This window comes from Mesoplodon bidens (assembly GCF_964165515.1).
Source record: "Mesoplodon bidens genome assembly, chromosome: X".
Taxonomy (NCBI): Eukaryota; Metazoa; Chordata; class Mammalia; order Artiodactyla; family Ziphiidae; genus Mesoplodon; species Mesoplodon bidens.
In genome coordinates, this window is record NC_138163.1 from 103,168,790 (window position 1) to 103,189,054 (window position 20,265).

Here is a 20,265-nt window from a genome sequence, read left to right on the forward strand (position 1 = left end):
CTCTCCCTCCCTCCCTCCCTCCCTCCCTCCCTCCCTCCTCTCTCTCTCTCTCTCTCTCTCTCTCTCTCTCTCTCTCTCTCTCTCTCTCTCTCTCTCACACACACACACACACACACACACACACACACACACACACACACGGCGTCAGCCAGAGACTTGATCTCAGTTGTACTATCTGCAAAGAGAAAGGGAATGAAACCCCCCTTTTTCTTAAAAAGCAGTGGAAATTTTTTCTGTTACATTTGCCTAAAATGTTGAACAATTTCATTTTAAGTGAAATTAAGTTAGATTTTAGCCTCAGTTCAGTAGTAGTAATAAGGAAAGACCCCCTACTAGCTCTGTCCAATAAGAATTTTCTGCCATGAGGACAGTGTTTATATCTGCACTGTCCAATGTGATAGACACTAGCCACACGTTGGCTGTTTAGCGCTTGAAATGTGGCTAGTACAACTGAATATTTAATTATATTTAAATATTTATCATATTATTATATTTAAAATATCTAAATATATCTTACCTAGTGGTTACTGTACTGGACATAGCAAACTTAGACTCTCTATTCAAAAACATGCTGTAAGTAGGTTCACCTTTTTTGGAAATGAATAAAGTGAGTAAGTTTTAAAAATTAAAAATGTGTTACAGATTTGTTCCTCTGTAATTCTCACTGTTCTATTTTTAACCTTTTTTCTTATGTAATAGGAACATGTTTTCATTTAGAAAATAGCCAAGATTATTTAGTAAACTATTTGTTCTCACACACACACTTTAAAAAGCTCCTAAACTTTTTTATGTCAGAGATTTCCATGTCTTGACTAATAAAAATGATTATTAAAACTCAGGGAAGGGCTTCCCTGGTGGCGCAGTGGTTGAGAGTCCGCCTGCCGATGCGGGGGACGCGGGTTCGTGCCCCAGTCCGGGAGGATCCCACGTGCTGTGGAGCGGCTGGGCCCGTGAGCCATGGCCGCTGAGCCTGCGCGTCCGGAGCCTGTGCTCCGCAACGGGAGAGGCCACAACAGTGAGAGGCCCGCGTAATGCAAAAAAAAAAAAAAAAAACCTCAGGGAAACCAAACATGTACCTATACAGCATCTCATTTAATCTTCATAACAATCCTGTAAGATTAGTTTGCAAAAAGGCACAACTGATACTGAGAGAATGTAAGGTCATACAGCTAGACCTAAATGGCCCAGAATTTGAACAAAAGTCTTTCAACTCCTAGGCCGTTGTCTTCCTACTATAACATGCGGTACCTTTTTGTTTGTTTGTTTTCTTCTTGTTGTTTATAAAATCTTCCCTGGGGTTTTTTCCCCCTGTATTCTATCATGATACAAAATAATTTTTATTCAAAAAATAATGTAAAACCCATTTTGATGTTTGTTCTTCAGTGTACATTAATTAAATATCACCAGACCTAACACAATTAAAATTTGTAATCTACAAGCAATAACAGAAATCCATGAAAAGATTCCATTGCTTGTTCTAAAATAGTAATTTTATCCTTCTCTCTGCTAGTTAATTATTTGATAAGTTCTTATGTCTTCTGTACTGGTGAACCTATTTTGACTCAGTGCAGGAAAAGGATGTTAAGCCCCTAAAGATAATGAAATTATTTCTAAGATGTTTAGCACATGGAATCTAGCAGAAATAAAAATTGGAGTCATTTTGACATTTGAGTGTTGTATGTGTACTCAAGATTATCATTTTGCTCTCCAGGGAACTCTTGTTACTATTAGTCATTAATACAGAAAATAAATTTTCAAGTGTTTGTATTCATTCCTTAGGAATTTTCACTGATAATAAGGTGAAGCGTTGACAGCACTGACTGTAAAATCCTACTTAAATTCAAAAGTAAATTTTGTAAGTACATGATACCAAAATATTTGATTTTAGAAGTAGTTCACATACAAAGAGAAATTTTAGTTACAAAATAATAATAATGTGATCTTGGACTTAATTTGAAAATATTATATGGTATCCAGATGGCAAATAAACACATGCAAAGATGGTCAACATAATTAGTCATTAGAGAAATACAAATTAACACCACAACGAAATACCTATACACATATATATCAGAATGGCTAAAATCAAAAAGACTAAACACACCAAGTGTTGGTGCAGATGTTGAACAACTGGAACTTATACAATGCTATGGGAATGTAAAATGGTACAACCACTCTGGGAAACTGTTGGGCAATTTCTTAAAAAGTTAAACATACTCTTATAAAATGACCCAGCCATCCTACTCCTAAGTATTTACCTAAGAGAAATGAAACATATATCCATACAGAGACTTGTACATTAATGTTCACAGCATCCTTATACATAATAGGCAAAAATTGGAAACAACCCAGGGTCCATCAACAGGTGAATGAATAAACAAGTTTATGGTACATCTATACAATGGAATACCCCTCAGCAATAAAAAGGAATGAACTATTGGTACATGCAACAACATGGGTGAAGTTAAAATATTTAGGCTGAGTGAATGAAGTTGGACAATAATTAACATGTACTGTATTATTCCATCTATATAAAATTCTAGAAAATGCAAACTAATCTCAAGTAATGGGAGAGTAGATCAGTGATTGCCTGGTGATGGGGAGGGGGATGACAGAGACACAAGTAAGCTTTTGAGAGTGATGGATATGTTCATTATGATTGTGGTGATGGTTTTATGTTTATATACATATGTCAAAACTTATCCCATCGTACATGTGCAGTTAATTGTATGCTAATTATACCTCAGTAAAACTTTTTCGGGAAAACAAAACAAATTACATTCAGAGTCTATCTCCCTTTCACCCTTTTTATTGTTTCCATCTGGTTTCATCTACCATCATCTCTCCCCTGGATTACTACAATAACCTCCTAACTGGTCTCCCTGCCTTTTTTTTTTAAACCCTCACCCCCTTCCAATCTATTCTCAACACAACAACCAGAGTGTTCCTCTAAACTTGTCAGATCACGTCACTCCAGCTCAAAAACCCCCCAATTGCTCCATCTCCCACTCAGAATAAAAGCCAAAGGCCCTTTATGCCCTCCACCAGCCTTGCCACTTCTCTAATCTGATCTACTATTTACTCCACACACGGGTCTCCTTGCTATTTATTGAAAATTTCAGGTACACTCTCTCCTTTGAAAGGCCTTTGCATTAGTTGTTCTATCTGCCTAGACCCACTCTCTCACCTCTTTTGGATATCACTTTCTCAGTTGAGCCTACTTTGACCATCCTATTTTAAATTGCAATGTACCTTTACCCTGCCTTACTTTTTGCTTTATTCCATAGCACTCTTAACATACTCCATAATTTACCTTTTTTTTGTATTTTCTTATCTTCTCCCACTGAAATATGAGGTACATGAGGGCCAGAATCTTTGCTGGGTTTGTTTACTTGTTAATCCCAAGAGCATAGAACAATGCCTGGCATATAGTAGGCACTCAAGGAATATTTCTAAAATAAATACTTGTAGCATAAAATCTTCCAGATACACTGACAAATTAGACTAGAATCAAAGAGGGAGACAAGGAGAATGAAACGCAGATTGAAATATACACGAGAAGTTGAGGCAACTGGAGATGTTATCACAGAGAGGAATAGATTTAGTGGAAGCATGATCCCACTCTTAACTACTAAAGGGGTATTATATGGAAGAGGTAGTATGTTTGCTGTATGATTCCCAAGGAGAAGAGCTAGTCCATACAAGCCAGATGTGGGACCAGGCTGAGTAAGAATTTTTTTACTTTCTTAAAATTGTAATGGGCTGCCATAAAGTAATCTGTTGTATGAGGTCAAACAGAATGATCATCCATCAGGGATTGTAGGGGATCCCACATTGGGAAGTGGTTGAATTAGATGGCCTTGAAAAGTTTGTCCTAGTTTGAAGATACTGTGACTTTTTTTTAAATCCAGTTATTCCTGACAACTCAGAATGCTGAGTTAGTTGTGGAGTTAATTTTTTAAAGGCTCATTTTACCTGACAAGATTGTATCAAAGGTAACTTCATACCTTCCTAGTAATTATGATTAATTGTTTTAGCCACATAGCCATATATCTGAAAATTACATGGACCATTATTTTAGCCCTTTGTTATTGCTGAAAATGAAATAATATTTTACTATCAGTTTTGACCTTCATATCCAATTTGGGCTTACTGTTTATTTAGATTAAGCTCCTTCACTCTTTTAAACAGTTATGTGTGTTCATTATCTTTCATCTTTTATAGGAGCGGGATCGTTATGCCTACAAGATTCATCTTCCAGAAACAGTAGAACAACTGAGGAAATTTAATGCAAGGAGGAAACTAAAGGTAAACTAAAGAAATCATCAAAAAGCCAGATAGAGGCAGTTGATGATAATGTTTTTATTCTGTTTCAGTGCCCATAAATATTATCCTGGTATTGGCTGTTGCTTTCTTACAGCTAAATTCTTACTTCCAAAAGTTACCATTATTTCAATAAGGTTTTTGTTTTTTAAGTCATTTAAGGTAATATCTAAGTACAAATCCAAACAGTAAGTTATAATAAATGGAAGATTAATCATATTTTAGATTTATGTTATCTCTACAATTCATAGCAGAGATATAATTACTTTAAAAATGGTAATTTGCTATTATTATCCATTATTGTTGAATTTTAACCTAGGCCATGCTTTCTCAAACTTAAATATTTTGTCAGAAAATGTGAGTTTAGTTCAATGGGAATAATACCAAATTAGAATTGGAACTAGGGTTGAACAGCCATCACAAAGCAGTAAAAATCCCCACTACCTTGGTCTACTAGAAAATATTTTCAAATCACTTTTCTCACTTTTTCTTTATTCTTTCCTAGGGTACCTTTTTCCCGTTTACCACGCTCCCTATCCTCCACCCCACCAAAAACAAACAAACAAACAAAACACAGTATTTACTTCATATGGAGGGCCCATTTGACTTTAAAAGGTTTTTGAGGTTTTTGAAAAAGACCCAGAATAAAGTAATGGAATCTTTCAGCACTGGGCAAAAATCTTACGGGACAGCATTTCCCTCCTCCCCCCAACAGAGGAAACTATTATATTATGGTCTTAAAATTAACTTATACTTGACTTACTTTAATTACTACTAAAAAATTTAGCTCTGTCCTCTAAGTGGTTAATTAGATGAGTCCTCCTTAGCCATGTGACTCCTGCCAACTATAAAACTTCTCTTCATAAGTATTTTCAGATATGTCATAAGTTGCAATAATATTATTAATTCATTGTTATTTGACTCCTGAAATATGTGAATGATTGTATTCAACTCTAGATTTATAAGAACATTTATATGAATCTTCAGGAAACTATGTAGGCTACAGTATTATCATATGGAGCTGAACTGGCCAACATATTAGCCACTAGCCACATGTAGCGTTTTAAATCTAAATTAACTAAAATTAAATAAAATTAAAAGGTCAGTTCCGGGACTTCCCTGGTGGTGCAGTGGTTGAGAATCTGCCTGCCAACACAGGGGACACGGGTTCAAGCCCTGGTCCAGGAAGATCCCACATGCTGTGGAGCAGCTAAGCCTGTGCACCACAACTACTGAACCTGCGCTCTAGGGCCCGCGAGCCACAACTGCTGAGCCCGCGTGCCACAACTACTGAAGCCCACGTGCCTAGAGCCTGTGCTCCGCAACGAGAAGCCACCGCAAGGAGAAGCCTGCACACCGCAACAAAGAGTAGCCCCTGCTCACCGCAACTAGAGAAAGCCCGCACACAGCAACGAAGACCCAACATAGCCAAAAAATTTAATTAATTAATTAATTAATTAAAAAAGAAAAAGGTCAGTTCCTCAGTCACATTAGCACATTCCAAGTGTTCAGCAACCATATGTGGCTAGTGGCTGCCATATTGGACAGAGCAGGTATAGGACATTTCCATCATTGCAAAAAGTTCTATTGGAGAGTGTAACTGTAGAGTAAGGGAAATTCTAACGTGTCACTGTTGGTGATGATTATTCCCAGTTAAGCCTTTTTCCTAGTTGTTTTTGCAGTCAGGGGTACAAACTGGCTCTTCTCTATTTAAAAATCCTCAGCAAAACAATAATTATTAATGACATGCCATTATTGAGATGGTGCCCAAAGAAGTTTCCCAAGACTTTTGTTTTTTTGCTTTGCTATACACCTGAACCAGTATGGCCTACAAAAGAAAAAAAAATCTTACCCAAAGTGAATGGTTAGCCGTTTTTGAAGTTAATTTCTTTCCCAAAGAAGCTATTAATTATACTTCTTTCTCAATTCTTCCCTAAAGTCTTTTTAACTCTATTGTTGCTTTGGCCATTGTGACATTACCCTGTCTGGGATTGAATCCTTCATTGCCCAAATAAAAGCTGTTTACTGTAGGGCTCAGGCTTGCCCCCTCACAAGAAACACATGCTGTATTTCTCCCAGTGCCACTGAATCAGACTTGGGCCTAAAATAGCCGAAGTGGTGACTAAGATTCATTTGGACAGGAGCAAGCTGTCACAGCAGAGAGGGGTCATGTGAATTTACCACATCCCTTTGCAAGCCTCTTTAAAATTTAAGACCCACCAAACAACCTAGAATTAGGAGCATCAGCAGGGTTATCATTGAGTTTTTTTTCAGCTTCTGGTAAGGCTGTATTCCTTTGTGTATTCAGCCACCCTGGTTAAAGCTTGTTATACCTACTCTCCTCAAGAAACTAATTCTCATTCTGCCATTTCTGTGAGCTTCTAGAACAGAGATTGCAACTTCCCTGGCTTTCAGAGCCCACCACACAATTTATTTTCACAAATGAACAGCTAGGTACCCATCCTTCTACCTAGACACTGTTTTTAAGCCCATCAAATGGTGGGAAACACCCTAATTATTATGATTCCCTTTGAAGTTCACACAAAGCAGTAGAAAATTGATTTTATTACTAAGTCAGAGGTAGGAAATTTTTATTGTCAGTGGCAAGAAGAAAGTGAATGAGTACAGTGTTATGGGAAAGAGTGACCTCTAGAGCTACATCGCCTTAGGTGAATTCTGACTCTGACACTAGCTGTGTGACCTTGAACGAGTTATTTAAATTTTGTGTGCCTCAATTTCCTTGTCTATAAAATGGGGATAATAATAATAGCTAACTCATAGGGTTGTAAGGATTTAATGAATTAATATAGCAGTTAGAATAGTACCTAGCGGTCATACGTGCTCCATAGATATTATTTTCTATTAACATTTTATTGTTATTGTTTTATTATTATTTTAATATTTAATACCTTTGATTTGGTCTCTATTTATTAACAACTGTAATTCCTAAATGGACGCTTCATACCATTTTAGCTTTTCCCCAGTAACATCATTTACATTTTTGAGATTTTTAAAGGCTTTCAAAAAATTACAGAACACCAAAAATGTCGCTAAATAATCTCTATTTATGTATTTCTTCCAAAGTAATGATGCTTAGACTCTTCTGACCATTTTGATCATCATTTTCCTTCACAGTATCTAGAAAGAAAGGATCTTATACCTGTGATATATTATAATAGTCACTCCCCTTCTAGTGACTCTAGGATCTTTCCTCTAGTGTCATATCCATCCTATGATATACATTCTTTAGAGCAGTGCCTCTCCAAGTGTGATCCCCAGACCATCAGCATCAGCATCACCTGGGAACTTATTAAAAATACAGATTCTCAGGCTCTAGCACAGTCAGGCAAAAAAACAAAAACAAAAAGCATCCAGATTGGAAAGAGAATAAAGTTGTCTTTGTTTACAGATGACATGATCTTGTATATAGAAAATCCTTAGGAATCTGCAGATATCTATTAGAAATAATAAGTTCAGCAAGGTTGCAAGATATAAGATCAGTATATATAATTGAGTTGTATTTCTATATATGAGCAATGAACAATCTTAAAATGAAATTAAACAATTCCATTCACAATAGCATCAAAGAGAATGAAACACTTAAGAATAAATTTAACAGAAGAATTTTAAGACTTGTAAACTAATATTGCTGAGAGAAATTAAAGAAGATCTAAATAAATGGAGAGATATTTAATATTCGTGGATTGGAAGACTCAATATTGTTAAGATGGCAGTTCTTCCCAAATTGGTCTGTAGGTTGAACACAATCCCTCTCAAAGTTTTAGCAGAAATTGACAAACTGATCCTAAATTTACATGGAAGTGCAGAGGACCAAGAATAGTCAAAACAATCTGTTGAAAAAGAACAAAGTTGGAGGACTTATATTTTCCAACACTTACTATAAAGCTATAGTATCTGTGGTACTGGTATGGTATAGGGTTAGACGTGTAGATTGGTGAAGAGAATCAAGAGTTCAGGAATAAACTCTTATATTTATGGTCAGTTGATTTTCAACCAAAACGCCAAAGCAATTCTATGGGGAAGGAATAGTCTTTTCAACAAATGGTGCTGGGACAATTGGATATTGACATGCAGTAAAAGACATAAATAGCCACATATTGGATGGTTCCATTTATTTGCAATATCTCGAATAGGTATTTATGTCCATAGAGACAAAAAGCAAACTGGTGATTGCCAGGCACTGGGTAGTGACTGCTTAATGGGTATAGGGACTTTTTGGGTTGTGATGAAGATGTTTTGGATCTAGACAGAAGTGGTGGCCGCATAACATTGTGAATGTACTAATTAGCACTGAATTGTACACTTTAAAATGGTTAGTTTTATGTTATGTGAATTCCACATAACCTACTTTTTTTTTTATACCATCTGACAAAAGAGTCTTCTTAAATACTGGCCTTCACTTTGGCACACTTGAAGGACATGACACATTCACATAGTAACAGTAGCTCACCACACCAGTCAGCTCAGCCAAGACACCACCCATCCCTCCCCACCTCAGCCCTAGGCATGCAGGAAGTTGGAGGGGCATGTGTTTATTGAAAAAGCCCCATGGGTGATTCTGATAAGTTTACCTTATTGAGAGTCATTACTCTAAAGCACAAACTTGTAATTGGTCTACAAAATTCCATATGTACATATCATAATTTAATTAACCAGCTGTTGGACATGGACATTGCTTCCAGTTTTCCACAACCATAAATACTATTGCATTGACTCTATTTTCACTAATCTTTGTACACCTCTGATTATATTCTTAGGGTAAGTTTTTTGCTACTGGAATTGTTGGCATCAGAGTGTATACATGTATTTAAGATTTTTGATCTCTATGAATAACTTACCTTCCAAAAGGCTTATACCTGTTTATAAATTTTAATGTATTCTTGGTAGTGAGTTTATTATTTTTGCGGTTGAACCTTTTTCCCATTCTGAAAGTTTTGTGAAACTATTTTATGCCAGAACGTAAAACATTATTCATTTTACTCTACTGAAATTTCAAGACTATTACTCATTATTGGTTATAATAGTGTCAGTACTCAGCAATCAGAAATTGTTCCTTTCCATATTCATACATTCATTTTGGCATTTAACCTATTCAGCAAGCTAGAGGACACAACAAATCCCTAATGAGAAAATTATTTGGACAAGTATAAAGCATTGACATCATTTTTCAGACTATCTTTCGAACTATAGGTTTTAAAAGTTTATAGAACCCTACATGTGATTTGAATTATCACACATTTCTTTTTATTTTCCTTTCTTTCTTTCATTATTTTACATGTGTGAATGATGATGGAAAATTTCTTTTCACCATTTTGGTTGTCAGACATTTCATATGTTGAATTTTTCCCCTCCTTTTATTTCATACCAAGCTCTAGAATTTTAATACTTGAGTTTTTTTACATCCTCTAGAAATAATACTTCTTATATAAACTACATAGTCCTGAGTACAGGACTAGATATGAGGATTGTATTTTCTCAGACTGAATATTAGGATGCATGGGACAGACTGTGTGATCCAGACTGTCTGGAAAATCTGTGCTCTATGGGTATGTGTCTCTTAAGGAGGCATACCTGTACTCTAACTCTGGGTGCCATTTACATGAAGGAGTTACTGTGCAAGGGGGCGAGGTGGGGAAAGGGGCTGTGGGTGTCTGAGCTTGTCTAACTAGGGAAGAGGCTCAGCAGGAAATCTGTTCTAGAAATCATTCCCTTTGCTTCATGAATTAGAAAGCAAATTTCCATATAGTGAAGTATGTCAAAGATATTCTGTACAAATAGAAGCAATATTCTGTATTTGGGTAAGTTTATTGGAATCACTTCAGGAAAGGGTGAGTTGAATCTGTGTAATTCAATTTAGAAGATAAAACTATTTATTCCTTGTATATACAGAAAGTGAGGGAGATTTCTGATAACTTCCTATAATTTTCCTTTATTGATTTTGCAAATTACAAAAATATAGCCTGCATTACTTCTCTGACTTACCAGTCGGTCTCTTGGGTTCCTGCAATTTGAAGAACTAGAAAAAATTTGTTTAGGAATGCCGTTTTCCGGTACTCACTATCCAATACAATAGCCACTAGGCATATGTGGCTACTTAATTTTTAATTTTAATTAATGTTAAATAAAATTTAAAATTTGATTTCTCGGTTGCACTAGCCACATTTCAAGTTATCAGTACCACATGTGGCCGGTGGCTACAGTATTGGGCAGTACAGGTATGGAACATTTCTGTCATCACAGAAAGTTCTGTTGTACAGCACTGCTATCTGCAAGAGTAATGCTACACCTAAGCAGCACCTTTTGAGAGGTCAACCAGGAAGCTTTAATTAGCTGCCTTTTGTCAATCTTCCCCCTTCTATCAATTCATCAAGAGCTAACTTAAAGATTTATCGAGGACCTTTGTGCCCTAATGAAAACCAGCACTTACCCAGAGTCCTCTAATTACAGGAGAGAACAGTAAATTAGCAGAGAGGTTTCAGGCTCCAGCTCCTCAGAGCAGTAAATCTGGTATCCAAAAGGCACCTTTGATTCTAAACCTGAAAACGGTTATTCTGGTATGAACAGTTACATAAATAATAATTGACGTGAGTTTGACCTTATATTTTATAAAGCAATTCTATTAGTTGCTGATTCTGAAATATAGAGTTTATTACTCTCAAAGTTAGACAGTCTAGCTTTTGAAAGTTATTATATACATTAAAAGACCATCTTTATGAAATACTTTTACACAGACCCAAAAGGATTCCTAAGATATCTATTCCATGCAGTTGCTCTGAAATATAGCCATACCTACTACACTAACAAGTCTTATTTTTAATCTTCTTCAGAGAAGATAGCACAGCCTCCTTTAATCATATGCCCTGACTTAATTTTGAAACTCTAGCTTTTAGACTTTTGTTTAGATTATGCTTAAGTATCAAATACATATAGGCTATGCTGACTAAACTGAATGATAACTTTGGTTGTGACTATATGGAGAGAGATGGGAAGTTCTGATTTAATTAATGATCTTACCTCATTATCATCTAGGACCTAATTCTAACATGTAGTCAACCTAAATCCTTTAACATTTCTGCCTCGAAATGATTTTCTAGCCTTTTGGTCAGCCTCAACCACTCCAAATTCTCCACCCTTTTTAGGGTTTTGAGTTGTGTTCTGAATCTTAGTAAGATGATCCTCTCTCAGATTCTTAAGTCACACTTGAATTTGTACGTCCCTGTGATGCGTTTTGCCCCCTCAGTATATCACAAAATGATTGTGTGACCTTGCCACTTGGGTGCAAAGCCAGTATTCTATATCTCATACTTGTGTGTTTTGTATTTAGACTTTTAAAAATATACCTCCCTGCCCTTGTGCCTATCAGACTTCATGGTACTTGTTTCTGAGCTCAGTTAGGGAGCACCAGAAAGGGGATATTGGCTTTTGACTCTCTCTTCAAGTCAGTAATTCATCTGTGTTCAACTTTCCTGTTCCTTACTTAATAACTTTCTTGCTTCCCTAAGTGCATGTACAGTAGCTTAACTTAGCAGAAGTCTAAGCTAACCATTTTCTTTGTTTTCCACTTCCTTAAATGAGACAGAATCATCTAGTGGGGAGTGTTCCATTTTGGTGTTTGACATATTAACTACAATCATGATTGAGCTTAATTACTTGTAGTTCTCTTTTTCTTTGAATTTAAAATCTGCCTTCTCCTTTCTAGGTTAATTTGCTTAGTAGAAAATTGCATCATTGGGCTTCCCTGGTGGTGCAGTGGTTGAGAGTCTGCCTGCCGATGCAAAGGACGTGGGTTTGTGCCCCGGTCCGGGAAGATCCCACATGCCGCTGAGCGGCTGGGCCCGTGAGCCATGGCCACTGAGCCTGCGCTCCGCAACAGGAGAGGCCACAACAGTGAGAGGCCTGCGTACCGCAAAAGAAAAAAAAAAAAAAAGAAAGGAAATTGCATCATTAATATTAGTAATCAGATTGTGAATGGTCTTCTTTTTTTTAATAAATTTATTTATTTATTTGTTTTTATCTTTGGCTGTGTTGGTTCTTCGGTGCTGCACACGGGCTTTCTCTAGTTGAGGCAAGCAGGGGCTACTCTTCGTTGTGATGCACAGGCTTCTCATTGTCATGGCTTCTCTTGTTGCAGAGCACGGGCTCTAGAGTGCAGGCTCAGTTGTTGTGGCTCACAGGCTTAGCTGCTCCCTGGCAAGTGGGATCTTTCCAGGCCAGGGATCAAACCTGTGTCCCCTGCATTGGCAGGTGGATTCTTAACCACTGTGCCACCAGGGAAGCCCGTGAATGGTCTTCTTAACTCAAAGTTGTTATGTTTTACTCTCAAAACTTACTGAAGTATAAGTAAGATATACTGAAGTATTTCTTCTAAACTAAAGTAGATAGAAAACTTCTTTACGAAGGATTTAATAAACTGGAAAGTTTGAAGAACTACTTGTATAAGATCTGGTTTTATGTTGTTATATCCACAGGCTCTTCAATAGCAACAGTGTAGTAGAGGGGTTGGCAAACTACAATCTGGGGACCAAAGCACTCACATAAGAGCTTTACGCTTTCACAAATTAATACATCTATATTTCTGTTTTTATATATAAAGTTTTATTGGAACACAGTGATGGAAATTCTTGTACATATAGTCTATAGCTGCTTTCACGCTAAATGGCGGAGTTGAATAGTTACAACAGAGACCATATGCCCTGCAAGCCTAAAATATTCACTGTCTGGCCCTTTACAGGAAAATATTTTTGACCCCTAGTACAATAAAGACCCTTGAACTTGGGAGAGTAGTCAGAAGACCTCCATTCTGTCTACTCTTGATTCTATCTCTAAGTTGGCAACAACCTTAATAGGTTACTAAGCCTCTCTAGACCTCTCTTCATCTGCAAAATGAGTCTCCTAGAATGAATCATCTTGAAGGTTGACTCTCCAACTCCAGTAAAATTCTATAAATCCATAAACTGTTCTGGAACCATTTTGCTGTTTTACATAATAGCTTTGCATTGAATTTTTGAACCACATGCAGTCACTGAGTTTAGAGAGCTAAATAAACAAAACTGCTAACCATAAGACAGATAAATTAGGAACTTGCTACTATTGTTTCAAAAGAATTTACCTCTCAGGGCTCTTTTAAATAGTGCTTTCCCAGTATAAGTATTTCTAGATCTTTGACATAGTGGTAACCAGAACAGACCTTGAAACATAAAACTAACATATTAAGAAACTCAGCTGAACTTCATTTGGAAATAAAAATAAAGCACCTCTAAACTTTTAGTTTCAGTGTATGGGAAACATGTGCTTTGATCTATAAAAATTCCATTTCACCCAGCTTTTAGGGAACATGTATAATATGTAAAGTGAAATAAGCTCTACTACAGAAAGAAGAACTCAACATTCAGTACTATTTTTTCATCATGGTAGCTGACCAGAAAATTCTGCATAAGAACCTCTCATGCATTAACCCTGGACTATTGGAAATCTAAAAAAGTTGCCTGGAATGGTATCATCAAGATCACTTCTCTACTCTTTGCTCTTCCCTTTCTGTTTATATTTGCTCTTTTTCAGTTTGTATTTGTAGAAAGAAACCCTAACATAACCACCCCCCAAAAAATGAACCTTGTAGAAATGTGTTTCCATTAATAATGTTATTAGAATTATTAGTAATTATTAATTTTATTATTATTGTGACTATTAATGATATTTAATAAATACCTGTATACACAAAAGATTGATCTTTCTTTTCAGAAAAATCTAAGAGTTCAATATTTAAAATTTAGACTTAAGTTACTTTACACTTAGACTACTAGGGTGATATGATACTTAGACTACCTAAGTGAGCAATTCTCCCTAAAGCAGCAAAGGCTCTACTCAGGTTCTAGCTACATATTAGTAGGATTAGTAATAATTTGCACTTACAAAATGCTTTATGGTTTGCAAAGCACTTTCATAAACATTACGACTTTTGACAATCACGTAAGGTAAGCTATGTCAGTTTTAATATCCTCACTTTGCAAATGAGAAGACCTCAAGAGGTTAAATGATTAAATCAAGTAAAGTCATGCAGATGGAAAGTGGCAGAGCCCAGGAACACACCTGGATATTCTGACCTACACCTAACACTCATGTGATTCTAACCTACACCTAACACTCACGTGATTCAACACATACAAAATAACTTTTATCATTCTTATTGTTACTGAAACAATAATTCCCAACATTTTTCTACCCAATAGTCTTAAGGGATATCATGGACTCAATATGACAGTGGTTCTCAACTAGGAATCAAGGGAGGCTATGCATGTGGTTTAGAAGAGTCAACATGTAGTTGATTCTGCTGGGTGGCCTGAGTGAGAATACTGTACAAGAGTAACACATAGTCATTATTAATATCAAAAAGAAAGGAAAAAAGATTTAAAAAAAGAAAAATGACTCACATTCCTACTACCCAGGGATAATTAATACTATTAACATTTTGGTATATATTCGGTCTTTTATATCTTTATTAACTTTTTTTTCAAAAATAAGATCATACTACTACAGATTTTTTAAAACCTTTTTTTGTGTAATTCATCACAAACACCTTATCATTTCAGTAAACACTCTTCTGCAGCATCATTTTATAGTGACTGCAGAATATTTCATTATCTAGTATATATTTAAGTTCAAGATGTAAATGGTTTCATATACTTTTACAATCCCCAACAGTGTTAGTCTGGTATGTGCGTGTGTGATTTATCTAAAGGAATCCAAAATTATTTAAAACCACCTCTTTTCTAGCTATCATCTCCTATATATTTGACCTTCTGAATAATTCTTAAATAAATATTCGGTAATTAACTTTTTTGTATTTATGTATTTCTTTTTTATCAATATTTTTTATTGAAGTATAGGTGATTTACAATTTGTTAATTTCTACTGTACAGCAAAGTGACTCAGTTATACATATATACATTCTTTTTTTATATTCTTTTCCATTATAGTTTATCTTAGGATACTGAATATAGTTCCCTGTGCTATACAGTAGGACCTTGTTGTTTACTGTATTTCTTTTAATAATATCAATATATATTTTTCATGATTTCCCTGGTGGTCCATTGGTTAGGACTCCGCACTTTTCACTGCCAAGGGCCTGGGTTCAATACCTGGTCAGGGAACTAAGATCCTACAAGCTGCGCAGCATGGCCAAAAACAAAAACAAAATTTAAAAATATATATATATATTTTTTCATCTCTTTGCTTTAGGGTGCAGTACTAGCAGCTGTGTCAAGTCACAAATTCAACTCATTCTATGGGGATCCCCCTGAAGAGTTGCCAGATTTCTCCGAAGACCCTACCTCCTCAGGTAATTGAATCATTCATTCATTCACCAGTGTGAATCATTTAGTGTCTACATCCTTTCTCTTCCATTATGAATAAACTTCTGTGAATCTAGTCAGATCCTCCATGGGATTCTAAGGAAGTTTGTCAGCAGCCAAATTCCATCCACATGTGTCTGATTCCTTTTCATTTTAATACCGGAATTGCTTTCCCCTACTGCTCCAAACTGACATTTCACTTTTTTTTTTAATCTCAGAAATACTTCTTCCCCTTTCCCCTCTCCAGACCCAACACTGCACTTCATCCAATCCAACATTTGTAGTCAGTCTTTTTTAATCTTTGTGATTAACTTCTACTTCAACAAAAATTTCTGATGTAGGATTTTCCCCATGTCAACTGTAGCAGATCAGACTTTGGAACAGCACTGCTTTTAATTGAATCTTTCAATGTAAAGCTGTCTTGTGAATTATCTCTAGAAACAATCTACAGGTTCATCTCTTTTTATAAAGTCTGTAGCAAGTCTACACAAGCATTCAAGGGAGAGGAACATAGAAGAAGAATTGCCTATTTTGATGAAATGTATATAGGTATTCCTGAAAAAACCCACTAATGTTCAGAAAATTATTTTATAAAATGCTCAGATTTCCATCTTACCAGTGAGGTATTCACAAGGATTATTTACTAAAAATACATAGGACCCATTTATATGTATATATAAATGCATGTATATGTGTTACAGTTTTTAATTTTTATTTGCATATTTATTCACTTAACTCCTATATCATATGTCCTCTGGCCTCAACTTTTCTTTCTTTCATTAGAATTACTCAGTATTTGTTATGTGGTTGACTTTGCGCTAGTGATTTGATTTTTGTACTCTCGGACTGGCTCATTCAATATTCGTGCATCAGCATTGGAATCAAGGCCCAGGGCCCTTCCTAAAGCATGAGTTTTTTTGTCCTTTACCGGTAGACATATAGGAAGAATGGATGTGCTAAGCTTCTTACATGTTGGAACCATGAGCATTTGTCAGTATTTATGCTTCTTCCTTCCTCTGTTATACACATATGTGCACATACCTGCTCACATACACATATACACACAGAGTTTCTTACCAACTGGTATGTGCTTATACCTTGTGCAAAATAACAGGATCAAATTTCCCATTCCAGCAGCTATATAGTTCCTTATTTTGACCTTTACCAATTGGGATGTGAATCTTCCTCTTTTGAGTGAAGGTGATTTCCAAAAGCATTCATAAATGGGAATCTTAGAGAAGAGACTCTGAGGAGGACTTGCTCTTTTCCTCTTGTGCTGACTTGGTAATTATCCAGAGTCCTTCCCACAGGAAAGGCAAGGCCGTAGTTGTGTTATAGGTATATTCCCCACCGTTCCCTATTGTTTCACATCTGTCTTTTTTTCTTCCAGTCCATTTTGTAGCTTTCTGTTGTTGTTAGCTCAGACCTCCTTCTTCCTTCCTCACACTCAGATTACAGTTAACCCTTTCTAGGGGGAGTGAATCTAGTAACAGTTTTATGTTGTACTGTGGCTACATGATATAGTCACATACTTGGAATATATTTAGAGATTTTGGGTCAAGATCTCTAATACCATTTTCATCTTTAGAAATGGGAGGAGAGCAGGATGGGCCTTGCAACAGCTTCATAGACCTAATCTTTAATGTTGCCCCTTAATATTTACCTCTGCTTAGCAAGACTTTAATGAGCTCTTAAGTATTCCTTTCTGTGAAGAGCTGGATTTTTCTTTTAGGAAAAGGAATTGTCTATAGTTATGCTTATTTTCTGTTAAGTACATTTTTATTGCCCAATTTTTTTCTGTTTTTTTTTAGTAGTCTCTAAACGATATGGTTGAAATAGTTTCTGATTACAGTGCTTGCTTTTTAAAAAAAGAAATTTCTCACACTGTCTTGTGGGTAGCCTGCAAGCCCTCAAATTAGTTGTTCACAATTTTGCATATATTGCTTCCCTTTCCTGTAGTCTCACCCTATGCCTTTTTTTTTTTTTTTTAAGTTTCTGGATCTTAACGATCTTGCAAGCAGTCTGTATCTTCATTCGATGTGCTAAATGTCTCTAAAATATTTTTGAGGGCACTGTCCAGCTGCTATCAATAAAAGATAAAATTGTTATGCAGTGTGTCTGATTACCTACCCTAAATGAAGAGGAAATTTTTATATAGTCAGATGTCAAAGACAAAGGAAATTTTTGAAGAAAATTTTAATGTTTTCCTCAATTTCACATGGCTATCAGGAATTATCATATGTTCCTAAAATTAACTTTTAATACTAGGCCATTTAAAGGGAGGCATTATCTATTATTGTCAGCATTATTTATCAAATATCTGTCTTTGCAAATTTCCTTTACTGCAACTAACAGCAGTGGTTGTATGGTTAGTTGCAGAAAGCCTATGATGTTTTATCTAGACTCATATAAGGACTTTATACTTACATAAGTTAACACATCTGTATTTTCATTTTTCAATGCATTTTTATTTTTAATATTTTCATTAATTTTAAGCCTAAATTCTCTGTTTAATCCTAGCCCTTTAATTCTCCATCATTTATTTTAAGTTCCCAATGTTATCCTTTCCACTGCCTTTCTGTTCAGATTTGCATGGGTTTGTTTTACAGTACAAAACATAAAGCACTTTTCATCTTTACCTGAATGTTCTTCCAGAAAGCCCATGTCAAAAAGAAAAAAGTGATCATAAAGCATGTGCTTGTAGGGCAGGGGTGAAGGGGTGGGGAAGGAGGAGTTAGAGAGAGAGAGAAGAGTATAAGGTCGCCAACTGTCCTTTCTTGAGATGGACTGTTTTTCATCTTTAGATAATGCCTTTTCTATTCTTTCTGTGAAATGATAGTAAATGGTAGTTTGTTAAATTTTTTTTCTTAATGACCTTGCTTGACAAAATTAAAAGCTGGCAATCCTATTTTCCTCCCTGCAAATTCTATTCAAAATCATAATTTTAATTTTTACAAAATAATTTAACAGAGCCTTTCATTAACAGTGGAAAAAATAATTTAAAATGAATCAGTTTGTCATCTAAAGAAGACTTTAACATGTTTAGGTATGCTGTTTACATTGTAAAATAATGTTTATATAAGATTTTTTTCCTATTTTGATTATTGAAATTAGTCCATTATACATTCTCTAGAATTTGTTAGGTTTAATCTTAAGATAAACAGTGTATTGTTGCTTTGTTACTTAACAAAGTGGAAATATTCTGTTCTTGTCTTTCAAATTAAAGAAGTCAGAATCAGAACCCAGGGGATGTTCTCATGGAACACAAGGGCTCACTTTGGGCTCAGCTAAGAGACCATGCTTCTTGTGGCTCATCTACTGGGCCCAACTGTGGCTTGATAACCCGCTTGCTCTAAAATCATACTGTTTGTTGTTTGTCCATATGCTGCCTTCCTCCTAGGACTTCTAGCAGCAGAAAGTAGGTATCCCTTTGCTTTCCTCTAAGGTTTATCTTTTATGCAAAAGTGTTTGGCTTTGCATGGTTCATAATCAGCTTGACTTTTTCCTTGGCTGTTTCTGCTTAGATGTTTATTTATGAATTTTAACACTGCTTGACCATACAATAAAAACTTGGATATATTGATTTCCTGAAGCATTGTTATACGAATAATACTAACTTCTTACTTCTTTCATAAGAGGAAAAAGAGGCAGTGTTAAAATTTTAAGTGCACTTAATATTATTTCACATATGAATTTCAAGCACAAATACATTAATTCCAGGGAAAGGCTAACAATTTATTTTATAGTTTGCTTTCAAGAAAACTTTCAGGGTAAGTGAACATTCCTTCAACAGTTATATAATCTATAAGCAGTTTTTTTTACTCTGTTACTGACTCTATTTTTAGCTTATTGACATGGAGCTGTGAAATAAACTCCTGGATTCATGTCTCTTAACAACTTCTACCATCAGAAAGAACATTTATAAAGAATAATGTAATGGCTAGATTTTCATTACAAAGGGATATAATTTGAGTATGTGAGAATAGTAAAGTAAAAAGTATGTAAGAAATTACATACACACAAATGAGTACTAGTAAAACTAAGGCAATCTAAATGAGATGGGTGGATTGTATCAATGTCAGTATTCTGGTTGTGATATTACACTATGTTTTGTAAAAAGTTACCTGTGAGGAAAATAATACAGGGGTCTCTGTATTATTTCTTACAACTGGATATAAATCTCCAATTATCTCAATAATAATTTCAATTAAAATAATAGAATAAATCTTTACCTCAACATTGTGCTTACTGGGGGGAAAGTATATAAGAGACAAAGATAAAGAGAAAATCTGGGTGCTACTAATTAAATTCATTGCCATACTTTCTTGCATTAATTACTTGTAGCTCAAATTGCAGCCAATTTAATATAAAAATCTCACAGTATGTTAGTTATCTGTTGCTCTCTAATGAATAAGCTCAAAACAGCATTTATCATCTAACAGTTTCTATTGGTCAGGAATCTGGGCATGGGTTAGCTGAGTACCTCTGGCTCAAGATCTCTCATGACATTGCAGTCAAGATGTCATCCAGAGCTGTGATCTCATTTGAAGGCCCAGCTGTAGGAGGAATCCTC

At 35.5% G+C, this 20,265-nt stretch overlaps 1 protein-coding gene across 7 annotated transcripts in view; it reads left to right on the forward strand.

Annotated features, from left to right (window-relative positions):
• The window catches only part of CASK (calcium/calmodulin dependent serine protein kinase), a 392,946-nt gene that overhangs the window by 274,958 nt on the left and 97,723 nt on the right, over positions 1-20,265 (forward strand). For all 7 annotated transcript variants that reach the window (XM_081222810.1, XM_081222812.1, XM_081222813.1 and 4 more), the window contains exons 9-10: positions 4,225-4,308; positions 15,580-15,679. In XM_081222810.1, the coding sequence (XP_081078936.1) occupies positions 4,225-4,308; positions 15,580-15,679 (184 nt within the window). The remainder of the gene's footprint in view (positions 1-4,224; positions 4,309-15,579; positions 15,680-20,265) is intronic.